Source organism: Anas acuta, chromosome Z (assembly GCF_963932015.1).
Source record: "Anas acuta chromosome Z, bAnaAcu1.1, whole genome shotgun sequence".
Lineage (NCBI taxonomy): Eukaryota > Metazoa > Chordata > Aves > Anseriformes > Anatidae > Anas > Anas acuta.
Window position 1 is genome coordinate 19,326,181 of NC_089017.1, and position 23,545 is coordinate 19,349,725.

At 41.7% G+C, this 23,545-nt stretch overlaps 1 protein-coding gene across 2 annotated transcripts in view; it reads right to left on the reverse strand.

Moving 5' to 3' along the window:
- THBS4 (thrombospondin 4) overlaps positions 1-23,545 on the reverse strand; it is a 38,836-nt gene that overhangs the window by 15,005 nt on the left and 286 nt on the right. For both annotated transcript variants that reach the window (XM_068667075.1, XM_068667076.1), the window contains exons 2-9: positions 18,957-19,160; positions 14,473-14,720; positions 13,362-13,467; positions 8,309-8,391; positions 7,815-7,866; positions 6,269-6,441; positions 3,130-3,267; positions 2,435-2,512 (exon numbers count right to left, since the gene is read on the reverse strand). In XM_068667075.1, the coding sequence (XP_068523176.1) occupies positions 2,435-2,512; positions 3,130-3,267; positions 6,269-6,441; positions 7,815-7,866; positions 8,309-8,391; positions 13,362-13,467; positions 14,473-14,720; positions 18,957-19,160 (1,082 nt within the window). The remainder of the gene's footprint in view (positions 1-2,434; positions 2,513-3,129; positions 3,268-6,268; positions 6,442-7,814; positions 7,867-8,308; positions 8,392-13,361; positions 13,468-14,472; positions 14,721-18,956; positions 19,161-23,545) is intronic.

The following is a 23,545-nucleotide window of genomic DNA, read 5'->3' on the forward strand; positions in this document are numbered from 1 at the left end:
TCTAAACTGAACTGGGAACAACAAAGAGTGACAAGAAGTTCGTCTTTGTTTTTGCTCCATTATTTTTTTTTCAAACTTGAATGTTTTCAAGACAATCTGAGCTAAATCTTATTTTTTAGAAAGGAAATCATGACTCTAAGACAGTCATCTCCGTTTACACTGCAGTAAGAACATACATGCAACCTTTTGCAGTGATTTACCTAGAAACATATATGTATTTTTGAGTTATATTTGTGCAACTCTCTTATATAAACAAATGCAAAAAAAGCTAAGGCATGGAATTTCAGTTTGTGTTGGGACAATCACTAAAAAAGATATAAACAGATAAATGCTGATAAGAAGAGACTTTCTTCAAGCACTGAATATAGCTTTTGTCTCTCACATAAAAGTTAACTGAAAATAACCTTTCTTCCTTATAGAGAATTTGCATGCCACAATATAAGAAGGACATAAAATTATTAAAGTGTCCAAAGGAGGGCTACAAAGGCGTTGAAGGGTCTAGAGGGAAAGATGTCTGAGGAGCAGCTGAGGTCCCTTGGTTTGCTCAGCCCCGAGCAGAGCAGGCTGAGGGGAGGCCTCATGGCGGCCTGCAGCTCCCTCACGAGGGGAGCGGAGGGGCAGGCGCTGAGCTCTGCTCTCTGGGGACAGCGACAGGACCCAAGGGAACGGCATGGAGCTGGGACAGGGGAGGGTCAGGCTGGGGGTTAGGGAAAGGCTCTGCACCCAGAGGGTGGTGGGGCACTGGGACGGGCTCCCCAGGGCAGTGGGCACAGCATCGAGCCTGACGGAGTTCAGGAAGCGTTTGGACAATGCTCTCAGACATCTGGCTTGACTTTTGAGTGGTCCTGTGTGGAGGAGTTGAACTTGATGATCCTTGTGGACCCCTTCCAACTTGGAATATTCTATGATTCTATCAATAATTATTTTTGATATGTCAAAGAACAGGAGTAAACAGTCCTCTGACAAACTTGTCTACCCACCTCTTTCTGAAACAGGTGCTTCAGATGACTTCACCCATACACAGCGTGCTGCATGAACTCTCAGCACTGCCCCAGTCCAGCATGACAGAGAGATAACTTCACTACTCAACTGGGCATTATTTATTTATTTTCCTGTGTTCCTAGCTAACTTCAGTGCAATCTTTAACTTTATGCCATTTTCATAACTTTCAGACTGAAAGACTTACAGATTAATGAGCAGTACTGTGATCACCATGCAGATGGTATGGCCTTTGCAAAACTCAGCAGTATGTGCACTTCCTCCTAATGGACACCAGGGTAGTATCCTCGGGAGCCTGCTAAATTTACTCAGTATATTCTGTTCTATATCAAGCTCTGGTATGCACTAAACCAGACTTTGAGGCAGCATTTCTAGACCAAACTCTTTCTAAAGGAAGACAGGAGCAAAAAAACCCACGCTGCTCTGTTTGACAGCTGGCAGACCTCTTGTCGCCCTCTGCAAACGAGGCCTGACAGCCGCCAGAAGAGGGCTAGTCATGCAGTAAGATACAACCTGTGTGAGAAGCACTCCAGATACCCGAATACATACATATACAGAGAGAAACATACTGAATAGTGAAAACTGAACAATGAACCTAGAAAGACAAGGTTATTTGGAAGGAAAACACATCACTGGGAACACTGCTGGTAGCCTCTGCAACACCCAGCTAAAAAAAAAAAAAAAAAAAGAAAAAAAAAAAAGGAGCACCCTTACACCTGTAGGTTATTTTAACCCCTCTCTTATTATGAACAAAGTCTGCTCTATACAGCCAGCGGTAGCAGAAGAACATTTGACCCTGCCATAAGTTCAACGAATGCTTATTTGTGTCCAAATTGCTTCAGAGCCTTAAATTGGTTGTGTAACCACTCTGCTGGATCCTAACATCTTTCAAACCATTTCTACTCATGCTATGCTTGCTTTGCTGGATTTAATACTTATAGGTATTAAATGTGTTATATGAATTGCAGCTCTCCTCTCCTTCTCTCCGTGCTTATATAAATGGATAACAAATACAACAAAAAATATCCTAATGAAGTGGAGACTTTCTATAAAAAGAGCATTCAGAGGAACAGCTTGCTGCAGCAGTTGCTAGATGGGAAGAGATGAGGGGAAGCAAAGATTCAGTATTTGAAAGGAGTTTCCTTGCCATAACAGATTCATAAACACGTAATTGGAGGATGTGGAAAGAAAAGTTACTGCCATTCCTCATTGAAAAGGATATGGACACAACTCAGGTAGACATATTAATGCCAAATCAAGTATTGATTATTTCATTATTAGTCACGGAAATGGGAAGGGATTCTTTAGTTTTGATTAAGCCAACAAATAGATTGTATTATTCAGCTCTTGAATCAGAGCCAAGAATCCCATTCTAGCTTCAGTGAATTTTAAAACAATCTCTTTTTTTAGTAGTCACAAATGAAAAATTACTTACCAAAGTGTTAATACAATGGGAATTTGGAACACAGAGTCCATGCCCGCCATTCTGACATTCATCAATATCTAAGCAGATCTAGCAACAAAACAAAACAACATATAGCAAAAACTACGTCAGCTTGAGATCTAAATCTGAAGATAAGCCACCAAAATTCATCTACACTCAGAATGTCAGAGACATACCCCACAGGTTCAGTTTTTGGATGGATCTCCAGACACATACCAACCCCGAAGAGACACCATACAATGCAGGAAACTTCAGCCTTAGGATGGGATTCTGGTTCAACCATAAGAATTTAGATAAGAACTATGACCCCCTTGTAGGGCACTACAGGAATTTTAAAAACAAACAAACAAACAAAAAAAAACAACAGCAAAACAGGGCTTCCTATCACCACTCTTCCTAGTTCAGAATAAGTTTACAAAGCTCAACAGAGTTTCTGTTTAAAATTGATTAGATACCTACAAAAATAATGACTTTTTTTCATGCCTCCACAACAGTCCTGATTATCAGACTGTTAATACTCACATCAAAGACAAACAAACATAACCTAAGATCTTCTAACTGAAACGCTCCAAGCTCTGTCTAACTATGCAAGGTAACCATGGAATGACTAAAATGTAAATGAAATGTGATACTGGTTTAAACCGGCACCTTGCAATGGAGGTTCCTGCAGAGATGCTGCCACTCACCTGCTTATTGCTCTTGGCATAGCTGAGTCCCACGCCTTGCACAGTTTGTCCTGTATATCCTGGGGGACAGGTCTCACACCGGAAACCTGGAACAGTGTTCACACAACGCACTCCAGGGAAGCAAGGGCTGTAACGGCACTGCAAAGAGGAAAAAAAAAAAAAAAAAATCAACCAAGCACTGGTTCGCACTTCAGTAACATCCAGACCGACTACGTGCATAGACCTCTCAGTCAGCCTGCCTAGGCAATGCTAAATGCAAGTGTCTTCTGTTCACAACTGGCTTGCAGAGAAAAGTTTCAGGTATGTCTGACCCCAGTAGGTCTTCAGCTATCCCCATAATTTAAATTACAATATTCCATTTTTGCCTGCAGTTGACGCCCTAAGTTCTGATCCTCATCCTTCCTTTTGTTGGACAGGTTCAGCTCCCTTTGAGGATGAGAATCTCCCTAGAAGGGCCCAGACCACATTATCTGGAAAGCAGCAAGGCTGCAACCCAGAAAAGGTCCTGCAGTTGTGTTCTGTACACACTGAAGCAGCAGCAGTGTTTTCCCTTGTATGTATGCGGGCAAATTTCAGAAGTAATTTAGTCAGGAATAAACCACATGTGAGCCAGATGAACAGGGATGTGTCAGTAGCACCCACACATTTCTAGACCAGAGGCCCACTGGCAACCCTCAGCACTTCTCCCAACATACCACATACCCACAGCATTACCCTTGGACTGAAGACATTACTCAGTTCGTTACCTCATGTGGTATCACGGAATGGTTGTGACCCCATTTCCGTGGCCTTGTGGGTGCCAGCTCAGGAACTGCAGCCTGTATTGCTGCCTCTCAAGTATCATCACTAGCCAGTAGGTATTATTTGTAAGAGTACTAGAAACATCAGCATGTCATCATGCTGCTTATGGCTTAGATACAACAGTATATAAAAACATGAGAAAGAAATAAAAGTTTTTAAAATATGCCTTTTCTACTCCCATCAGTAACAGAAAAAAAACACATCTATAATATGAGGGGGATACAAGCCAAAGAAATCCAAGCATTTTGGACAGAAAGAACTGATAGAAGTGTGTCTGCAATTAGCATAAGGAAAATGTTAGACCCAGGACAGACATTTTGTCCCTATTAGAGAATTATTTAATGTGGATTTTTTATTGTAGCCAGGAGAGGGCACTCAAATTACATCAGAGCACGGCTGCAGCTCACAAAACACAACATATGAAAGTAATTTCTTCAAGATGGCAATGAGTAAGAGGGGCGCTTATTGCAGAGATGTTAACAGCCTCTGGAAGAATGACGGCAGCTCTTAGAAAAATCTAGAAGCTTCCCACTTTCTCAGATTTGCATGTGAACTCCTTTTTAAATGCCTTTTTTTTTTTTAGGAAGTACAGAAATAGTTCTATCAGGAGAAAGGTGTTATCCTAGAAGAGATTCCTAAATCACTTTCAAAAATGTATGATTATCCTTACAGTTTCAGCTAACTCAAACCCTTTATTACACAAAATAAGGCTATTATCACTTATCTCTTTCCTCCCTCTGCTTACATAAGCAAAAATCCACCTGCTACAGGAGGTATGTTCTGATGAACAAAATGCACTAGACTGGTTGGCATTTTAGTAGAAGTGTCCTCATGTATGCAAGACTGTATCTCTATGACATCATTTTGGAAAAATTTCCTTACTCTTTCTAATAATAGATCTACTCTACCTTGTGGGGTGGTGGCTTGAACTTTAACATTAGTAAACCTCCAGTGGGAGATCCTAATCACTCAGGGAAAACTAATCTCAAGGTTGGGACACTTCACATCAGTCTTGTGTTTTTTTTTTTCCCTACCACAGCTATTATGGGCAGAAATGCTCTAACACTGAAAATAGCAGGGAGGAGTTCTGCCTCAGTTTGAATATGGATCAGTAGGTAGACCCCTTTCATACTTATGGGCTCTATCTCAGCTGGCCTGAGTTTTCCACGATGGTTGCCTGGCATGGAACCCATGCCACAGCTGCCTCAGCTCTTCACCTCTTGCATTCACATTTCAGTTTCCAAATTTCCTTTTTTTTTTTTTTTTTTTTTGCACCTTCTGTTGCAACAGACACAGTTCATGCCATGTGAGGTAAAATAAAAGACATCGCCTACAACTCAGGAAACTGCCACACTCAACCCACTTTCTCCCCAGTGTTTTTCACAGACGTAAGTTGGGCATAAAGCAGCCTCTCTGCTGCTGGCCTACAGGAAGGAACAAACCCAACAAGCAGTCAAAGCACATCTCTTGTTAGCTAGGAGAGAGAAAAAAGGAATTGCTGTTGCTCTTTGCCATCATTGGGTAGGTACATAGTACAGACACAATTAATGACCTAGTTCCCTAGCCTAATACATCCAGACATTTTTCCACAAGAAAAAAAGAAAAAACAACAGTCAAGGGTAATGGCAAAAATCATCACTCAGAAAAAACATGGTGAAGTTGTAAATGGTTTGTTGTTTGTGTTAAGTATACTGAGTAAGTGACACGTTTCATTGAACACAGTTTTTATTTAATCATTTAAGATGTTGTAAATCTATTAACTCAGTCCTCAATACAAGCAAGCTCTGAACTGCTAACATATCATAGGAAAAAAAATAAATTTAAGTCAACCTTATCAGATTTCATCACATCCATAAAGAAGTAAAACAATAAGTGTTTATTTGCTGTCATAGATATTTAAGGTTAGGCTGAAAAAACTCCTCCAGTTAGGGGTGACTTTTGTCTCCTAGGCCAACTCAGGATCACTACAGTTTAAAAGATTCAAAGCCCACATCAACAAGAAGTACTTCTGCAGCTCTGCATATGACAGAAGTTACTGAATCTTCTTGTGGAATAGAAATAATTATGTCAAAAGTGCCTTTTTAAAGCAAAAACAAAAACATTGAATTCCTTTAAGTAATTTTTCAACCCACCAGGGTATTTCAAGTTTTCACAAGCATAACCTCCATAAAATTGCAGCAACAGCAAAATAGGGAGGTAGAATCAAATCAGAATGAATTAATATGCACACTGTGCATGCAGTCAGCAAATGCTACAAACAGCAAGCATCAGCAACCCATTGCTATATATGAGACAGTTGCTTTTTATTTTTATAATTCAGTGAAAGTCACTATTTTACCTCATCAATATCTGAACATGTCACTCCATTCCCTGTGAGCCCTTCAGGGCAGGGGCCACACTGAAATCCCTCAGCTGTCTCCATGCACCTGACTCCCCTGAAGCAGGAACTTGGTTCACATTTGGGTTTGCTGCGCCTAGGGATTGGAGTTGGAAAATTCACAGTTCCCAAACCTTTAAAGCAAAAAGAAGAGCAGTTTTAGTAATTGATAGAAACATCCATCATGGCTTTTGGCTGGCAAGAACTCTGAAGAGATCCCCAGGATGCTGCTCAGCAGGAACTTCGTGTTTTTGCACTGCATTGCTACCAGCTGTGCTGTGGCTGAAGAGACTTCATGCTGGCAACAGCCCAGCAGGTTGCTGTGTCCCCAGATGGTGAAAATTAAGGCAGTTTTGTTATGTTCCTGTGTTGTTCCTGGCTACACGTGGGGGCCCTCCTTCTAGGTTAGTCCTAGTACAGATCTGCTGCTGGCCAGGGTAGGAAATTGAAAGCCAGCGACTTCATATGGCTAGAAGGATGCCCAAAGGACTAAAGTTATACAGTATTTCTGCAGCTAAATCAACAACACCACAACTTTATAAGAAAAATGGTGCCATGGTTTTGCAAAAACATATTTAACAATATACAAATAAGGGAATAAAGAAGCAGCAGCTGGCAAACCACGGATGCACAGCTAGACATGTAGGCTAAGACACACAGAGACCAGCACTGGGCTAAAGCAAGATTTTCCAAGAGTGGCTGGTGCTGAATCCTGGTACCAATGCAGGGGCTGCATCTTGCAGTTGTAAAAGATTTTAAGACTTTTTCTTTGGCATTTGCACATGAAATGCTGGAGCCCAGCAGCATTTAGGGAATTTTGATTATCCTGCAAGAAGCAAGCAGCTAAGAGACTTGATGAGTTTAAGGCCCTTCTCTCCACCCAGTGAGGAAGTATTTTCTCTTTTTGCATTGAGTGCATGCATGTCCTACAGTTGTGTAGGAGTGCCATGCTGTAGTATTTGGAAATTTACTTCTTCCATTTAGTGAAAAGATGGAAACTTTCCTTTGGATCTTACTGCTGTTAACCAACAACAACATACTTAGATCCAGATTAGTTTCAGGTAGACTACCCAGAAACTGCCTCATCAGACTGACATACACCAGCTTCCACATAGCATTTCTGATTCCTCAGCTTCTACTAAGATTGTTCATGAGACAATTGGCTGGCAATGTCTCTGTCTCCAGGAACATGTGGCACACCTTTGTGGCAGAGTGAGAACTGACAGTAGAGCGTGAGTTGTCACTGCTTTATTTACAGGGTTGTTATACCCCATTAAGTGACTGGAAACTATGGAATAGTTGGAATATGGAATCTATGGAAACTAAAAGCTTTTTCTCTAATGACAATCTGTTCTAAATCTGTGACCAACATATCTGGAATTCTGAACACAAGATTTTCTAAACATACTTGTTAGAAACCAAACAAAACTGATACAATCAATATTGTCTTTTAAATGACCATACATCTCATCTGGTTGCCTTCTACAAGCAGCTCAGGAATACTCACCACATGCCTGGCACTCAGCTAGGGTATTTCTCAAAAAAGTCGTTTCTTTGACCTTGAGAATATAGAAAATAAAAATTATTTGGATGCAGGCAGCTCCAGTTTGCCAGAAAAACTGTTATGATTTTTCCCAAGATGCCACTCAGATTGTGCAACACATGTTCTCTATCTTGAAATGAGATGCTCTCTGTATTTCATACAGCTAAGAACAGTGATAATGGTTGTACTTCACTTCATCCTTCATCAATAGGATCTTTAAGAATGCCATGTTTAACACCAGCCATGCAAATCCAGTACTGAGACCAAGCAGCAACTGGAATAAATTTAAGTTCAGTTCTGTGCAACAGGCCTGTACCAGAAACTATCTGGTTATTTTTCCTCCACCGTGTCAAACACCTGAGGCAACGAACAAAATCTTGCTGCTTACTTGGATTCTCCACTGACCCTACTGAAGTCGCAAGCATAGGAGATTTCACACTGAAGTCTTTATACAGTACCTGTTGTCTCAGAAGGTCTTTCACATCACCCAGTATCTGGTTCATCTGCATCATCTGGCTCATCAGCTGCCTATTAAAATCTCCTGTAGGGAAACAGCAATGAAAAAGAGTGCACAATGCACATAACTCCTTCATTTGTCACGATCGTTTCTGAAAAACAAGATGGAAGCACCTTCAAAAGCCAAGGAGGCCAGTTGCTTGAGTCCTGTGGCTATACTTAGAGGAAATGTAGTATCTAGCTCCAATTTTTACAGAGGGATTTGAATGAAATCAACACTTTTCTGGACTGAACTTCAACGTATGCCACAGAAAGAGGCAGAGAAAGCACAAACTTCTTTCACACAGAGAGAAAAGCAGACTGTGATTTTTCCATCATTAATTCAGCATCAAAGCTCTCTGCTAAGATCTAGCAATACAGGCAACTAATGCTACCAGCATTACAAGATCCTACGAGGCCCTAAGTGAAACTCTAAGACTGTAAAGGAGTATTTTTGTGATATCCCATTTGAGATAGCAGGGCAACGCAGGAGCATGAAGCATCTGCCCATGCAACAGGAACTTAGGCTATGTGAATGTATTCCACATCACTACAACCAACCCCTGAACACTTTCCAGCATGAAGTTACCCGACTTTTTGAGCAAACTCATCATGCAGCTCTGACTATGCATCAAAAACAGTTGCTCTGGCCAAAACAGCGGTTTTAATAACTGCAACTGTCCATTGGCTTTTCTTCCAAAAGGCCGTTGCTCTGTTGCTCAGCCATTTCCACAGCTGTGTTTGCTTCTGGTGGGTGCAGAATTCATATGGACTGACAAAATATCCACTCAACAGGCTGCCAACTGTCATCAAAACTAGTTCTCAATACCAAATAGAAAATTAAAGAACTCATAGAAAAGACCAAAAGCTAGATCTGTACAGAGCTGTAAGGAAAGAGCAAACCTGACCCATGATCTTCACGCAAAACTCATATTTGTTAAATGAAACATAAATTTTGATCCAATGACAGGGAAGAATAAAAGAGTATGGTTAGCAGAGTAATTTGTTTGTAGCTCACTTCTGAGTTTCTTGCTCTCTCAAGCAGCTATTTGTTTACTTCCCATTATTTACTTCTCAAAGTCTGCATGTCAAAACAACCATCACAAATACATGCTGTTTTGCATTCTAAGCAAGCAGGATATTTTGATATTATGCCCAGTGGCTTCAGGGAAGTTTATTCACATATTGCTTTTCAGAGTACTAAGAGCCTGTATGAAAAATGCTTTTCTTAACGTTTACCTCAAAGTTTGGTACTTCAGAGTGTCTCTAAATGTTTCCAAATATTCTGGTGCAAGTTGTTCTACTCCTCATATATTACTTTTCCTTCATTTCAGATTTTTTCCATCAGAACACTAAAGAAGTTTAAAGACTCAAGAACAACCTGTTCAAGGACTTCCCTCTATTCTAGTCCCAGCCTTTTCTGATTTTTATTTGTGGAGGAAGATAGCAAGAATTAATTTCTGAGTATTTCAGAATCCAATCACAAACCCTGGCCCACTGATTGTCAGGACAGATGCAGGAGTTTGTTCTTGTTTTACCTTTTTTTTTTTTTTTAATAAAAAATATACATTAGTTATAATAATTAAATAAAGAATGGTCTAGGCATTGTTGACTGAAACTTGCAAAAAAAATCTCAAGATATTAGATGCTTCTTTATTCACTAGCATTTCAATGAAAAACCAATCAATTTTGTACACTTTTGAGGAATGTTGGATGTTAAGGTGGATTAAATAGGTTATACTGACACGAACTACATGTCCTGTTTACAAATTTAGGTAGTGGAGCATAAACAGATGACTAACCATAGCATTTCTTTTTCCTCCTACATTTAAAGCCAAGTCCTGTGGTAAGCCCTACCTCTAGCAGAATAACTGAATGTCCATGGTCAGAGCTTGGAAAGGCTCTTCAGAGAGCTGCTGGGCCACAGAATGCTGCAGAGCATATTTTGGGAGTGGCTTTTCCCAGGAGTTAGGCATATAGCTTCAGTATGTACGTGTGGCTATCTGGTTCTACCATGTAGTCACTGTCATCCATGCCCCCACCTGCTTAGGCATCTGCCCAGCACAGTGAATGCCCACCTCTATATTTTGAGTCAGTAACAACCTGACAGAATATCTTTCATGACAATTATTAAATTCAGAGATGGATCTGAAGAATTACTCTCTAAGAGGGAACTGAAGCCCCTTGGCCCACTTATTCTCTTCAGGTCTGAGGTCATGACAGGCTCCTTCTCTTCCCTGTATCTTCTACAGGCATTTGCCTGTAGCAGGTGCCCAGCTGCCTTGCTCAGATAACCAACCCATGCAGGGTGATGGGCCACTGAAATGCCTCATAGATCTACTGGCCCTTCTTCTAGTCCTCTTGGGAGTGATACTGGCTTAAGCACCGCACTGAAGACCATTCAGCAAGGCCAGTCCTGAAGTGTCATTTAAAGAGGTTGTGGTTACTTGGCCAAAGTTAGAGATCCAGCCATGATTACAGTAGTTGAAAACAGTAGTTAGCTAGATAGCAGTTGATGAGTAGTTTCTTGTCAGTCTGTAACCTACTTCCAAAGAAGCTTCATGCAGATGTTATACATGTAATTACTAAGAGGCAGGTTCAACACTAAACAGAAGGAAATATCTCCGCAGATGTGTAATGATCTTTTTGCCAGGAGACATTTGTTCAAGTCTGTACAGACTTATCACAGAAAACATCTATTGAGTACTGGGGGGTGCAGAGTTTGTACCGACTCACAAAACATCTATGCAACAGGCTACAAACTTGCAAAAAAGCCAGTTCTCAATACCAAACAGAAAACTAGAAACCCCTGAGAAAAGACCAAAAGTAACAGAGCTGTTTCCCACGAACTGTTGGGGAAATTCAGGGAATGCAACACTATCATTCCTCTCACTCAGACTCTTCCCTGTAGGTCTATACTGGTACACAGTAGCGAGGTGAGAAAAAAAATGATAACAAACACAACAACAAAAATACCCCTTGATCGCATGGGACACAGGATTTTTTGCTTGTTTGTTTTTAAAAACGTACTATGTCAAGTTCAGTTACCTTTCATGAACCAGATGGTCTCTTCATGAACCAAAGGTCTCTTCCAACCTGAGTGATTTTCTGATGCTGATTACATGTGGCACACTAATCTCATCTACCAAAGTCTCTTGCAGAGTATTTTCCTGCACATGTGGGAAGACCCAAATACATGTTCAATATCTATCTGATCATCATATTCTCAGGTCTCAGCTACACTGATAAGGTGCTTCAGCCTCACAAGCTGAGCATGGAGGGAATGCTGCTGCCACAGCAGTGAGCAATGACCAGACATGCAGCCTAACTCATGTACAGTTCAGGTCCAAAGCTCTGTTCATGATTTTCTGATTAACATGAAAATCGTGCTTTTACCAAGATACATATGTCTCATACCCCTATTCTGCTAAGCAGTTGCATTGCTGTTTTTTCTGGCTAAAGGCAAAATTGTGGTTATCTGATATATTGCTCCTGTAAAAGGGCACTGTGAAGCATATATAAAGCGTAAGGCAGCTGAGTTAATATTGCCATTGGAACATTTGCACCTTTTCCTTTGGTGGATTTGACTATAAAGACCTTGAATACATTTGAGGTTTTTTTTTTCCTTCTTTTTTAGAATAGTTTTAATATGATACTAAATCCACATGAAGGCTATAAACAACTGAATTTGAGTTGCCAGTTCAAATAGCTCAGCCAGGTGGAGACAGCCAGAGAGTGAAACTATATCTCTCTGTATTACTACAGTTCAGACTGATTAATGAGCAAAAAGACAAATGAGAAAGCTGCAATTTTGAAATGCTGCTCACAAAGATGTGAGATTTTCCAGGAGGAGACACTGAATTGCCCTTCCTGCATACGTGCAAGTCCCTGTTGATCTATGGAAAAAGAAAAGCAGACCTTCAATGATAAAATAGTTTAATTTTGGATTTTACTTTTTTGCCTGGTTGAATATATGTTAAGAAGCAAGAAAACAGAAGCATGTACAACAGAGGATTTATACAGCTGCAAGGCACAGCACTGATTCCTATACTCTTATTTAGCATCCAGAATGCTCTCACATAAACATTCTGCATCTTTTTACGCAGTCACATCAAATCTACTCTGATCTAAAGTAGCAATGCCTGTCCTGGAGGACAGGAAAGTGTGAGAGAAAGAGGATATTTCACATGGATTCTATTTCAAGTCTCGAGCTCACTTATTTTCTCTCCCCCATTGTTGTCACATATTAACATATTGCACACAGTGTGAATCCATTCAGTTCCCTCACACCCACAGCAGTAAGGCAGATGACAGGGACTAGGAAGGAGTACAGATGGGGTAGTCTAGCCTGGATTTGCGGCATTGAGAGGTTAGAGAGCATCCTCGCCTGAGAGTGCAGTCACATGGGACTGCATGCAGCAGAAATGCATGCCTGCAGGAATCCCAACAGACTCTGTTCCTTTCTTTCCTCCCTCCTCCCGTCTTGGTCTCCACAATACATAGCACAGCAAGAAAAGGAATTGGTTTTGCAGCAGATTTCTGGCCCAGCAGGTAAACAAATACGTCAGCTAACTTATGGCAGGACTAGTAGCTGCCTTGCAATGGCTTTTTCCACACAGATGCACAGGCTGTGTAACTGCAGCACCAACACACCCTGCAACCTCTTGTGCTTTGTCCTTCCCGTCTCCAGAGTGTTCAGGTGACCCACAAAAAACGACACAAACAGACTGTGTTCACAGAAGTATCATCTTACAAAATTACACTAAAAAGCCTCTTCTAATCATCTGACTCTCCTTCTCCACTAGATCATCAGTTCTTTATCACTGGACAGTATTTGTTTTCTCTCCAATTTGAGCCATTTCTAAAATATTCCTGGACTATTGTCATGGCTGTAAATTGGTCAAATAATTAGCATATTTGTCTATAGAGTTTCTCCACATTTTTAATATTCACCAGAATGACTTCTTTGCACTGGTATCCCCATGAACCACTTTAACTCCTGGTTGCAGGCCTTACCATTGTACTGAGAAGCAGGTTCAATTTGCTGAAGAAAACAGTCCTGCAGGTTCCCCACTTGGGCAAGCGTTCCTCCGGTTACCAGCTTCAGCTCATCCAGTGTATCCTGCAGTCACAACAAAAAGTGAGAGTTCAGTTCTGTTACAAGAATGGGAATAATGCAAAATATCAGAGAAAGCAGATTAATTTTTCAGAGAAGATCGGTACTTCCCAAGCACGTAGGGCTCCTAAGCCTTCCCTTAAGAAATGCCCATCACCATCCCAACTGTAGTAAAATCCCAAATTGTTGCCTTGCAGATTTTCAAATACCTATGGCTTTTATTTCAAACTCTTCCTTGCTTCCCCCCCCACCTGTTAAAATTCATAATCTCACATAGTGGGAAGGGTTGTTTTTGTTGTTGTTGTTGTTGTTTTTTTTTTTTTTTTAAATATATTGTGGTACACAATTTGTTGTTGTTGTTGAACTGAATCCAAAGCAGTCCTTCGTCCCCCTCTCAAACAGCTTTACATTCATATCAAGTATGTAAGCGCCTTGGTGATTCCCCATTTTCAAGTCTGCAATGAAACAAAGCTTAGGAGCAACCTGGGGGCAGAATGCCTTTGCACTTCCTAAAGCAAATTTTGCATTAACAGTGACAGAAGATGCTTGTGGAGGAGGATACTCTTTACCTTGGACTACTGATATAGAACTGACAGGAGGCTATGCCAATCCCTGATTGGGAGATGGAAGCAGAAAAGCCATTGCAGTGCAACAGATGGAGTTTTGACACTCAGCTGGCAGCACACAAGTTGCCACTTTTATCTTCTAAGTCCATGTGGCTTACGAAGAGAAGAACCACATAACCAGCCACAGGTTACTCACCCTTGCTCAATGGCTGTAAGAAGCTCATGAAGAGCTGCCCTTATTGTATCGGCTAAGAGCTTACAAAAAAAGCCAGAAACTGTGTTTACAATGAATTGTAAAACTACTACTGGGTTCAGTGAAGCTAAGGTTTCAGCTGTTTGATAGGGAACGTTATTTACATTTATTTCAGAGATCTGGATTCAGTGATCCAGAGGATCTCTGATAGTCCCTCCAAGTGCTCACCCTGCTCCCAGTTTTCCCACTCACCTGTGGCTTCTTCTGGAAGATGTGCAATTCTACTGCTGCTGACCTCTCAGGCAGAGTTGAAAATGCTTTTGGCAGGTCCTGAATGGCACCTACTTGCAGACAGTCCAGATACAACTCTATTGTGCTTGATTCCTGCTGCAGACCACTCAGCCACAAGATGACAGCATGGGGTTTCCCATCAGCCAGCTGGATGTTGCTAAAAATCACTGAGTTCAACCTCCCATCACTCTTCAGATAGCGAAGTACCACTGGAACAAAACACAGAATGACTATCAGAGGGTAGAGAATAATCCATGTCTGATCAAGAAAGATCCTGTGGAAATCTGTAATTGCTCTCTGGACATGGTAAGAATAAATGGGATGTGGACCCTCAAATTACCAGAACTCTTGTGTGACGCCCCGTTTGTAAAAAATTCCTGCCTGTAGGAAGTTTTCCACTGCTTTGCTCAAGCCTTTTTAACTGGCTTAAACAATGAAACACATCACCTTAAGGACACACAGTGCTAAAAAACGGTGATAAAGGAAGCAGTTATAGCTAGCAGCATGCAGTCAGCACTTTGGCAGGTACATATCTGATAGTCCTAGAAATACTTGGTAGCAGAAATGTACAACTAGAAAATCTGAAGAAAGCACAATTCCAATGAGATAATCTGCATTTTACTCTAAGAAATCGGATATGAAAACAAAAATGCAATGGAGAAAAGACACATCCCGCCCTTGAAGATGACTGATTCCCTTCTCACTCTTACTTTAAGACTTCTGTGAATTACGTATTTGATACTTCACACAATGGATAATAGAAATAAAATGCACCATCAAAACCTCAAGAGCAGCTAAACAAAAACTCTTATATATGGCATAGTATTTTAAAAATGTCTCCTTCCTTAGGAAATTGGATATGTAAGCTAGGATCTCCAAGCTAAAAATCTCTTAGACAAGATAGCTATTTCTCTCCACAGAAATCTCTCTCTAGCTCTCTGAATGCACACAGCTATCTGCAGAAACACTGAGCTGAGAGCATCCAGACAGCATATAACAATTCTACAGTGTTAAATAGATCTTGGTTGAAAGATCCCACCGATCACCAACTCTCCGTGTCCTTTATTTGCTCGTGGCAACAGTTCCATGCACTGAGGAGTCAAGCCGCACAGACACTGTGCACCTAAGCAGTTAAGTGCCGGCTCTTTTCAACATCTGTCTGAAGTTCAGAGCACTGCCACTATTGCATCAAGCAAGAGCTCACACATACTCTGATCTTCAAGAAATGCCTTCACTGAAGTGAGGACGACTAAAAATTGTGGATATGATAGAAGGAAAAAGCTCTTACCAGCTTCAGAGAAGCCATTAGTCTAGCACTTGCTGAATTCATGCCACTTCTACTCACATAACAAATTTTCTTCTCAACTTCCAACTACTAATGTACCCTCTGACATAGTGTTATTTCAGCTAGTAGGGGACATGTACCCAATAACTCAGAAGATGCCTGACAATCTTTAATTGCTAGGTCTAATGATTAAAATAATTCAGATTTATACCAGCATAAACAGGGCTGGCTATGTCTCCATCTTTCAATTCTACACTACTGCTAAAGCCTCAGCAGCTGTGATCAATATCAGGAATGTTTTCACTGCCGTCTATGTCAAAATGCTGCCAGCGCTGAGATTTCCGCAAAGGTGCATGAGGTCACCAGGAACTTGCTAAAAGTTAGCACTTATTGGCCAACTCAAAGATCTGGCAAGACAGAGAATGTTGCAGACATTTTACTTATGTAAATATTATGCACACTGGGTCATATAAAAGCAAGGTCCTTGGATCTGGGCCCGGCACTCATAGTGACCAAGTGCAGCAGTAAGTTAAAGGAGGAGGAGAGATGGTGGCAGGGCTCTGAACAGACCCTGCCAGAACAGTTTCAAGACAAGCAGCAGTCTGGCTTGGGTGAATGATCAAGTATTCCTTCCTCAGCCAAAGCCAAATACCCATCTGGTAAACTAGAGTAGGCTTTTTGAAGGGAGATTTCTGCTGGACCACTGCCTCCATAAGACTTAACCCATCCAAGCCCCCGTGTTAATTTTTTGCTGCTAAGATGTCTTACACTGATATTCCTGAGGCTCAGTGGCTCACATGCTCTATTTAGGAAACAAACTTTCAATGAAACTACTAATCCTGACAGTAAGTAGGAATCACCTTACAGAGTTGTTAAGTTATATTAGTTTTATACATTTACCACTGTTTGTTTTTTTTTTTTCCCCAGAAAGGAATTGTTCAAAAAGAATAAGAAACCCACGGACTTCGTTTGCAATTTGCCTCTAAGAAGCACATTGGTGTAACCAAAACAAGTTAAGCAGTTGCCCAGTAATTCAGATACACCTAGGACATCTTACCTCAATGTATCTTGCACCAATAAGACTATAAAATGGTGAGAGAAACCATGGCAAAAGTTATTACATCACGTAGGTAAGCTAATGCTGGGCTGGCGAGACCTCAGTATGGACTTAGCAAATCAAAGGGAAAAAAATTCTCACGAAGTTTGTGTTTTAAAAAGCATTTTGGTATTATGAACATATTTACTATCATGTTTACCACAACAAAAACAGAGCATCAGCAAACCACAGGGAATACAGTTTTTATATGTAGCATTTTAAAAGGTAACTGAGGCTGGCTTTGGGCTACTTAAATCAGACCTGGGTGCATAAGCAGAAATATCATGCAGAGGAATGCCTGTATGCCTCCTTCCAAAAGCCCAGATATTTAAACCTTACGTTTTGCTAAGATGCCAACATTGGCTCACCACTGAAGTGATGATCTCCACCCTTGAGAGGATCACAAACAGCCCCCACGCTCCATACTTCCAGCTCACGTGATAATCTTCTGGATTCAGTTTAACTTACTATATGAAGTAGCCATATGGGACACTTGACACTTCCAGAGAAATCACACGTGAAAACACTGTGAAACACTGCCTACTATTCACACAGTGCCATACGTCTTAAACAAGGTGCTCTAAAATAACAAGGAGGCAAAGAGACCTCCGTAGAACAGACTTGCTGTGAAAAGTCTCCCCATGTTCAACCAGTCCTTTACAACAGGTAGGTTACAAGAGCCCTACAACTACTCAGAGTAAAAATGGCACTAGTCACTGACAGTAGAAGCTTCTACACGTTGTCCATCTGTACACTACAATCCTGTCACAGACACTTCTCAAATACAACTCTAATATACTGAGGACAAAACCAAAAGAAACCATGCAACTTTCCACCATGAAGCTTCCTAAGTCTGTTAATTAGAGCATATCAGTAACTATCAGTCACGCACGTATTGTTGCAAGTTGAAAAGCTTGATGAGCTTACACTTATTTACATACACATGTGTACATACGTATGCATTCCTATATAACATTTACAGGCATAATTTTGTGCATGCACAAGTGAGAGAGGAATAGAGAGAAAGCATGTGTGATATATCACATATTTAGAAATTAAGTAAACAGTTTTAGGAACTGCACTTCAGTTACTGATATGACTGAGTGACCACTTCTTACCTGCCCTCAGTACAAACATAGCAGAAAAGTTATTATTCTCTGACCTCGGAAAGACTTTGATAAAACTGCCAGTGTTTTATCCAACTCACTTCCCTGCATTTCCCAAATAAAAGTTGTGCTTTTCTTCAGCACATAGAATAATTTTGCTGTATCTCAACTGACATTTTTGAGTAGTTTCTTATATATAGGCTCAGTCAGCTGCCTGACCATAATAACGACAGCAACAAATTATCATAGCAGTGGTGAAGTCAATGGAGCAACAATAATTTACATCATCTGATCATTTTTCACTGAACCTTAATATTGCAATATATCCTAGATATGGTCTAGAGAGTAATGAAAACTATCCATTTCTAAAAATTTACTGAAGTTTCTACTCTGCCTCCTAATGAACCAATTTCATTAAATTACGAACATACACTTTAATTCACCCAAAAGATCCTGTAAGTGCTAGGAATGTTTGTCTTGCGTAGTCACAGCTAACCTCCAGGGTCAATGGAGCAAGAACTGGCCTTTCATATGCATGAGGCAGCATGTGCGTGTGTCCCTCGCATTCCTAAGTAATAAGAACCAGTGATTGTCCCAAGGGGGAAGAAAAGAAGGAAAAAAAAAATTGACTCCTTTCTCCAATACTTTGCCCCCACCCCCACTTTCTCAGCATTACTCAAAGCAAGCTGCATGGTAGAGCAGAGATACCAGCTGGCTGTCAGGTCAGCCTTCCCTGCCCAGGAGCAAGCAGCATCCAGCAAGAGGGACGCAGCAGAAGGGGAGAGTGGATGTTGCCAACTCTTTTGCCTTCTGAGGGGGGGGGGCTAAGTGGACACAACCCTCAGCAGGAACGACTCAAGCACAAAGGTTAGTCGTGCTATTTTCAATGTCCCTCTGTGAGGCAGCAATAACCATGGGTCCCATACTAGTTTTACTCTACTTACTCCAAACAACTCACCTTTATTCATCCGTCCCACTACTGTAAACTCAAAATACTTGCTGTTTCCAGTTGATGAATACAGGCCAAATATGGTGGCTGTGCTCTTTGGCTGCAGTTTGAATGTTGAGAGCAAGAACACTTCATTCAGCGTAGGATCGCCAAGTGCTTGTTGCAGGAAGTTTGTTACCACTCTCTTGTTGGAATATGAAAGAAGATCAATAACTGAAAAATAAAGTTTCAACAGCAGCTTAAATACAATAATGAGCAGAGAATAACTCCACCTGCAAGTTGTTCATCCCCACGCCACCCTGTAGAAGATTGCACACTCTTCTCTATTTCCATATAGATACTCTAAAATTACACAAAATGTCCTTCCTAAAATAAGGAATATGAAAACAGAAGTGAATAATATGAAAATATTACAGAGATTTTGTTGCAACAAACTACCTTTCTGTGACTTTTTTTTTAAAGGAATTATTGATAATTTAGAAAAACAGAAATAGTCTTCAAATTGATGTTCTCAAATATTTCCAGGTGGGTCTCCAAGATTCACGTCTTTGGCAATGTACCTCAACAGAAAGCTTTTCAAACTATTTCTGCTTTCATAAATTCAAATGAATATTTTTATTACATTCAGAATCCAGCATCAAAATTTCAGACAGATTTCCAGTATGCTTATCCTAAGAAATATTTTGATGACATTTGCAGGGCATCAATTAAAATGCTAAAGAGCCAGGTAAGTAATAAGATATTCATAGCCTCCTTCTCACTTCACTGACTTCTGAGAAGATATAATATATAAATAAGACTCATCTTTCCCTTCTGGCACAGATAACAAAGAAAGACAGGCCTGACAAAAAAATAACCCTGAAGGCATAGTGAAATCTGTTTCCAATTTTTCTTTTTAATTTTTGCACAATACATCAGCAAAGAGTCTAAGTATTATACTCATAACTACGCCAGCGATCCCCCTCGTGGCACTGAAACAACAAGCTGGGTTATTCCTCAGTGTTCCTAAATCTGTGATGTCTCCAAGCTCAAACTATTACATGAAGCTTCTCAGTAAACTCTTATTCCAGCCTGCTGCCATCAGAGCAGTATGTACATTATACCCTTCCAATGAAGACTGATAAATGACTATACACAAACACTATTTAAATATACAGGTATATTTAGTAGATGCACACCACTGCCACTCCAACAGGCCTGTCAGAGCTGGGCCATCCTTTTCCCTCAGAGATGGACCAACCTATGAAGCTGGGACCATCCTACTAAACCAGTGTTTCCATACACTGTGAGCTGAAGGCCACTCAAGAGTGCTCAGAGCACAATCATACGGGCACATGGTCCCACCCACAGCCATATGGTAAACCATATTCCCTTAAATTAGACCCCATCTTTGTGCTGCTTCTGTTGCTCTTTCTAAAGCATCCATTCATTTGGACACTGATGTTATTTCCAAAAAAAAAGTGAAGATGTTTTTCCCTTCATCTCATAGAAGAATATAGATCATAGCTCAAGTCTACACCCATACCGAGTCCAAGGATCCTTGGAAAAGACCTTCAAGAGCATCTGGCCCAACCATTTCCCTACCACCAACGTCACCCACTAAACCACGTCCTTAAGAACCACGTCCAACCTCTCCTTGAGCACCCCCAGGGATGGTGACTCCACCATCTCCCTGGGCAACCCGTCCCAGTGCCTGACTGCTCTTTCTGAGAAGAAATATATCCTCATTTCCAACCTGAACCTCCCCTGGTGCAAATTGAGGCCATTCCCTCTACTCCTATCACTGGTTATCTGTGAGAAGAGGCCGACCCCCAGCTCCCCACACCTTCCTTACATGGAGCAATAAGGTCTCCCCTGAGCCTCCTCTTCTCCAGACTAAACACCCCCAATGCCCTCAGCCACTCCCCATAGGAGTTGTGTTCCAGGCCCTTCACCGGCTTCATAGCCCTCTCCAGGGCCTCGATGTCCTTCTTGTAGTGAGGGGCCCAAAGCTGAACACAGCACTCAAGGTGTGGCCTCACCAGAGCAGAGCACAGGGGGACGATCACCTCCCTGGTCCCGCTGGCTACACTATTCCTAATAAAAGCCAGGATGCCGTTGGCCTTCTTGGCCACCTGGGCACACTGCCGGCTCATGTTCAGTCGAGCATCAACCAACATCCCCAGGTCCTTTTCCTCTGCACAGGTTTCCAGCCACCCTGCCCCAGGCCTGTAGCGCTGCATGGGGTTGTTGTGGCCAAAGTGCAGGACCCGGCACTTAGCTATGTTGAACCTCATCCCATTGGCCTCTGCCCATTGACCCAACCTGTCCAGGTCCCTCTGCACAGTCTTCCTACCCTCCAACAGATGGACACTTCCCCCCAGCGCGTTTTCATCTGCAAACTTACTGCGGATACACTCAATTTCGTCACCCAAATCACCCTACTCAAAAGGGATCAGGCCCATGGCCTGCATGCTCTTGTATATTGTTGTTAAACAGCTAAGAAACATACCTAAGATGAATTGAACAAATTCTCTCCCCTTTCATTCAGTTCAGATTTACAGCACCCAGGACGATCACAGCTCCCACTGAAATCAGTGATTCAGACAGCAGTGGCGAAAGGCTGGGAATTTCAGCACATTTGGTCCACAGAAAGCAAAACAGTTCCTCAAACAAAAGACTGACATGCAACTCACTACTCTGTACAACACCATTTTGCAGGCAATAACCATTACTACACAGCTGTGTCCTCAAATGGAGCACTGCAATACAGCACTTAAGCCTGACAGGAAAAAAAGTGTGCTATCACATTTTGTTCAGTACTTCTAGCTCTGTTGGTCGATTTCATACAAAGCACAGAAGTATTATAAAAGTAATGATTAGACACCAGCAAACTTCTGTCTAACCTTACAGAAAAACGTGATTGATTTCTTTAAATTTGTATATTTAAATGAATGCTCAGACTAGTTTACTTGATAGCTGCATTCCATAAAGCATGCTGCCTGATCTGGATCCTTCAGCAGCATGTTACTAAACCCTCTCTTGTGGTGTCTTCATTAATAGCATGCAGAGGTGTGAGAATCTATCCTTTGCTTTAAGTTACACATGTGCTAGCAGAAGTGGCTAGCAGAAGAACAGTGGGGTTAAGAAAAGCTCATCCTCCACCCTAAGTAGAGCTGGCAGGCAGACAGCTCTTAAACCTTACAGAGAATTGCTTGTTTGGAAGGAACAAGATCTACAAGGATTTCAGATTTCATTTTTAAAGAAGAATCTCATCTTTTCTTTTCTCTCCTTGGAAAGGCAGACTTGAAAACAAACTGGTAAGATAGGACTGCCAAAGCTGGAAGGCACAAGCATCTGGTTTCAATTGATGCAGTGAGAGCAACAGCTTGGGCATGCCTGAGAGCACAAGTGCCACTGTGTGTACCCACCAGGTTGAACTCAGAACACTCAGCACAGACCAAAAATCTTCTCCCCCAGCTCTCCCCCCTTTCTTTTTTCTTTTTTTTGTTTGTTTGTTTGTTTGAAGGGACCAATTCACCATCCTATGAGAATGGTAACAAGAAGTAAGCTACACATGGACACTGCTGCAAAACAATCTTTGGAGATGTGACCGAAAACATCAAGATTAGCTCTCAAAATAGGAGCTAAAATACATGTCAGGAAGGGACATGATAAAAATAAATTAGTGACACAAGAGAGCACAGAGCACAAAATAAAATACCCTTATTTCCCTTAATACTGCTGCCATGTTTCTCCAGCTTTCAGAAACCCTCCAGGATTCTTCTCCAGTCACAACTAACCATGATAACTGTACATACGTAAATAGAGCTCCACCACTGCTCAGCACGTTTCAAAATAATTATTGACCCATTGGTCATTTTGAGTGAAAGCCCGACCCCACTGCAATGATTTCGGGCTGACAAGCTTACAGATTTCCCAGGCTGAGAGCCGGCTCTTTCACTGCCAACTGCCCTGCCAAAGTGGGTTTCTTGATTTTGTTGGAAAAAAAAGTCATTTCGTTGAAAGAAAAAATCAATTATGTTGAACTGTTTTTTAAACAACGATGACTAATTGTCTGAAATATTTCTAATCACGACGGATTTTTATGCAGGCTTTCAGAAATCACAGCCAAATTAACCTCTCTTGCAGCTCTGCTTCACCTGCCGAGCCAAGGGATAACATTAAAATGCCAGCAGCTCGCTTGATGCGCGCTCTACAGCAGAGCAGGTGCTGACCTCGTACGCACACCACACAGCTGTACGAGGCACGGCTGGGTTTAGGCAGCCTCTTTTTCCCCGTGTAAGATGCACTCTCCCACCTGGAGCTGCTGGGCGCGTTCCCATCGCCTCGCGGTTTCACCCCTCGCTCAAAAGCCGGCACCTCGCAGCTGCGGAGCACACTTCGGGTGCTCGAGGCGGCTGCCGCGCACCCCTGCGCCCCCAGATCCACCATTTCTGCCGATTTTCGAGGGGGCAGACGCCGGATGATGGAGCAGCGAGGGACACCTGAATCCAGGCGGGGCGGAGGGGCAGAGGCAGGGGAGCTCGGCAGGTACTTTGCGCGCTCCCCTCCCCGAGCCAGCAGCAGGGAGGCTCAAACCCAGAGCCTCCTGTGAG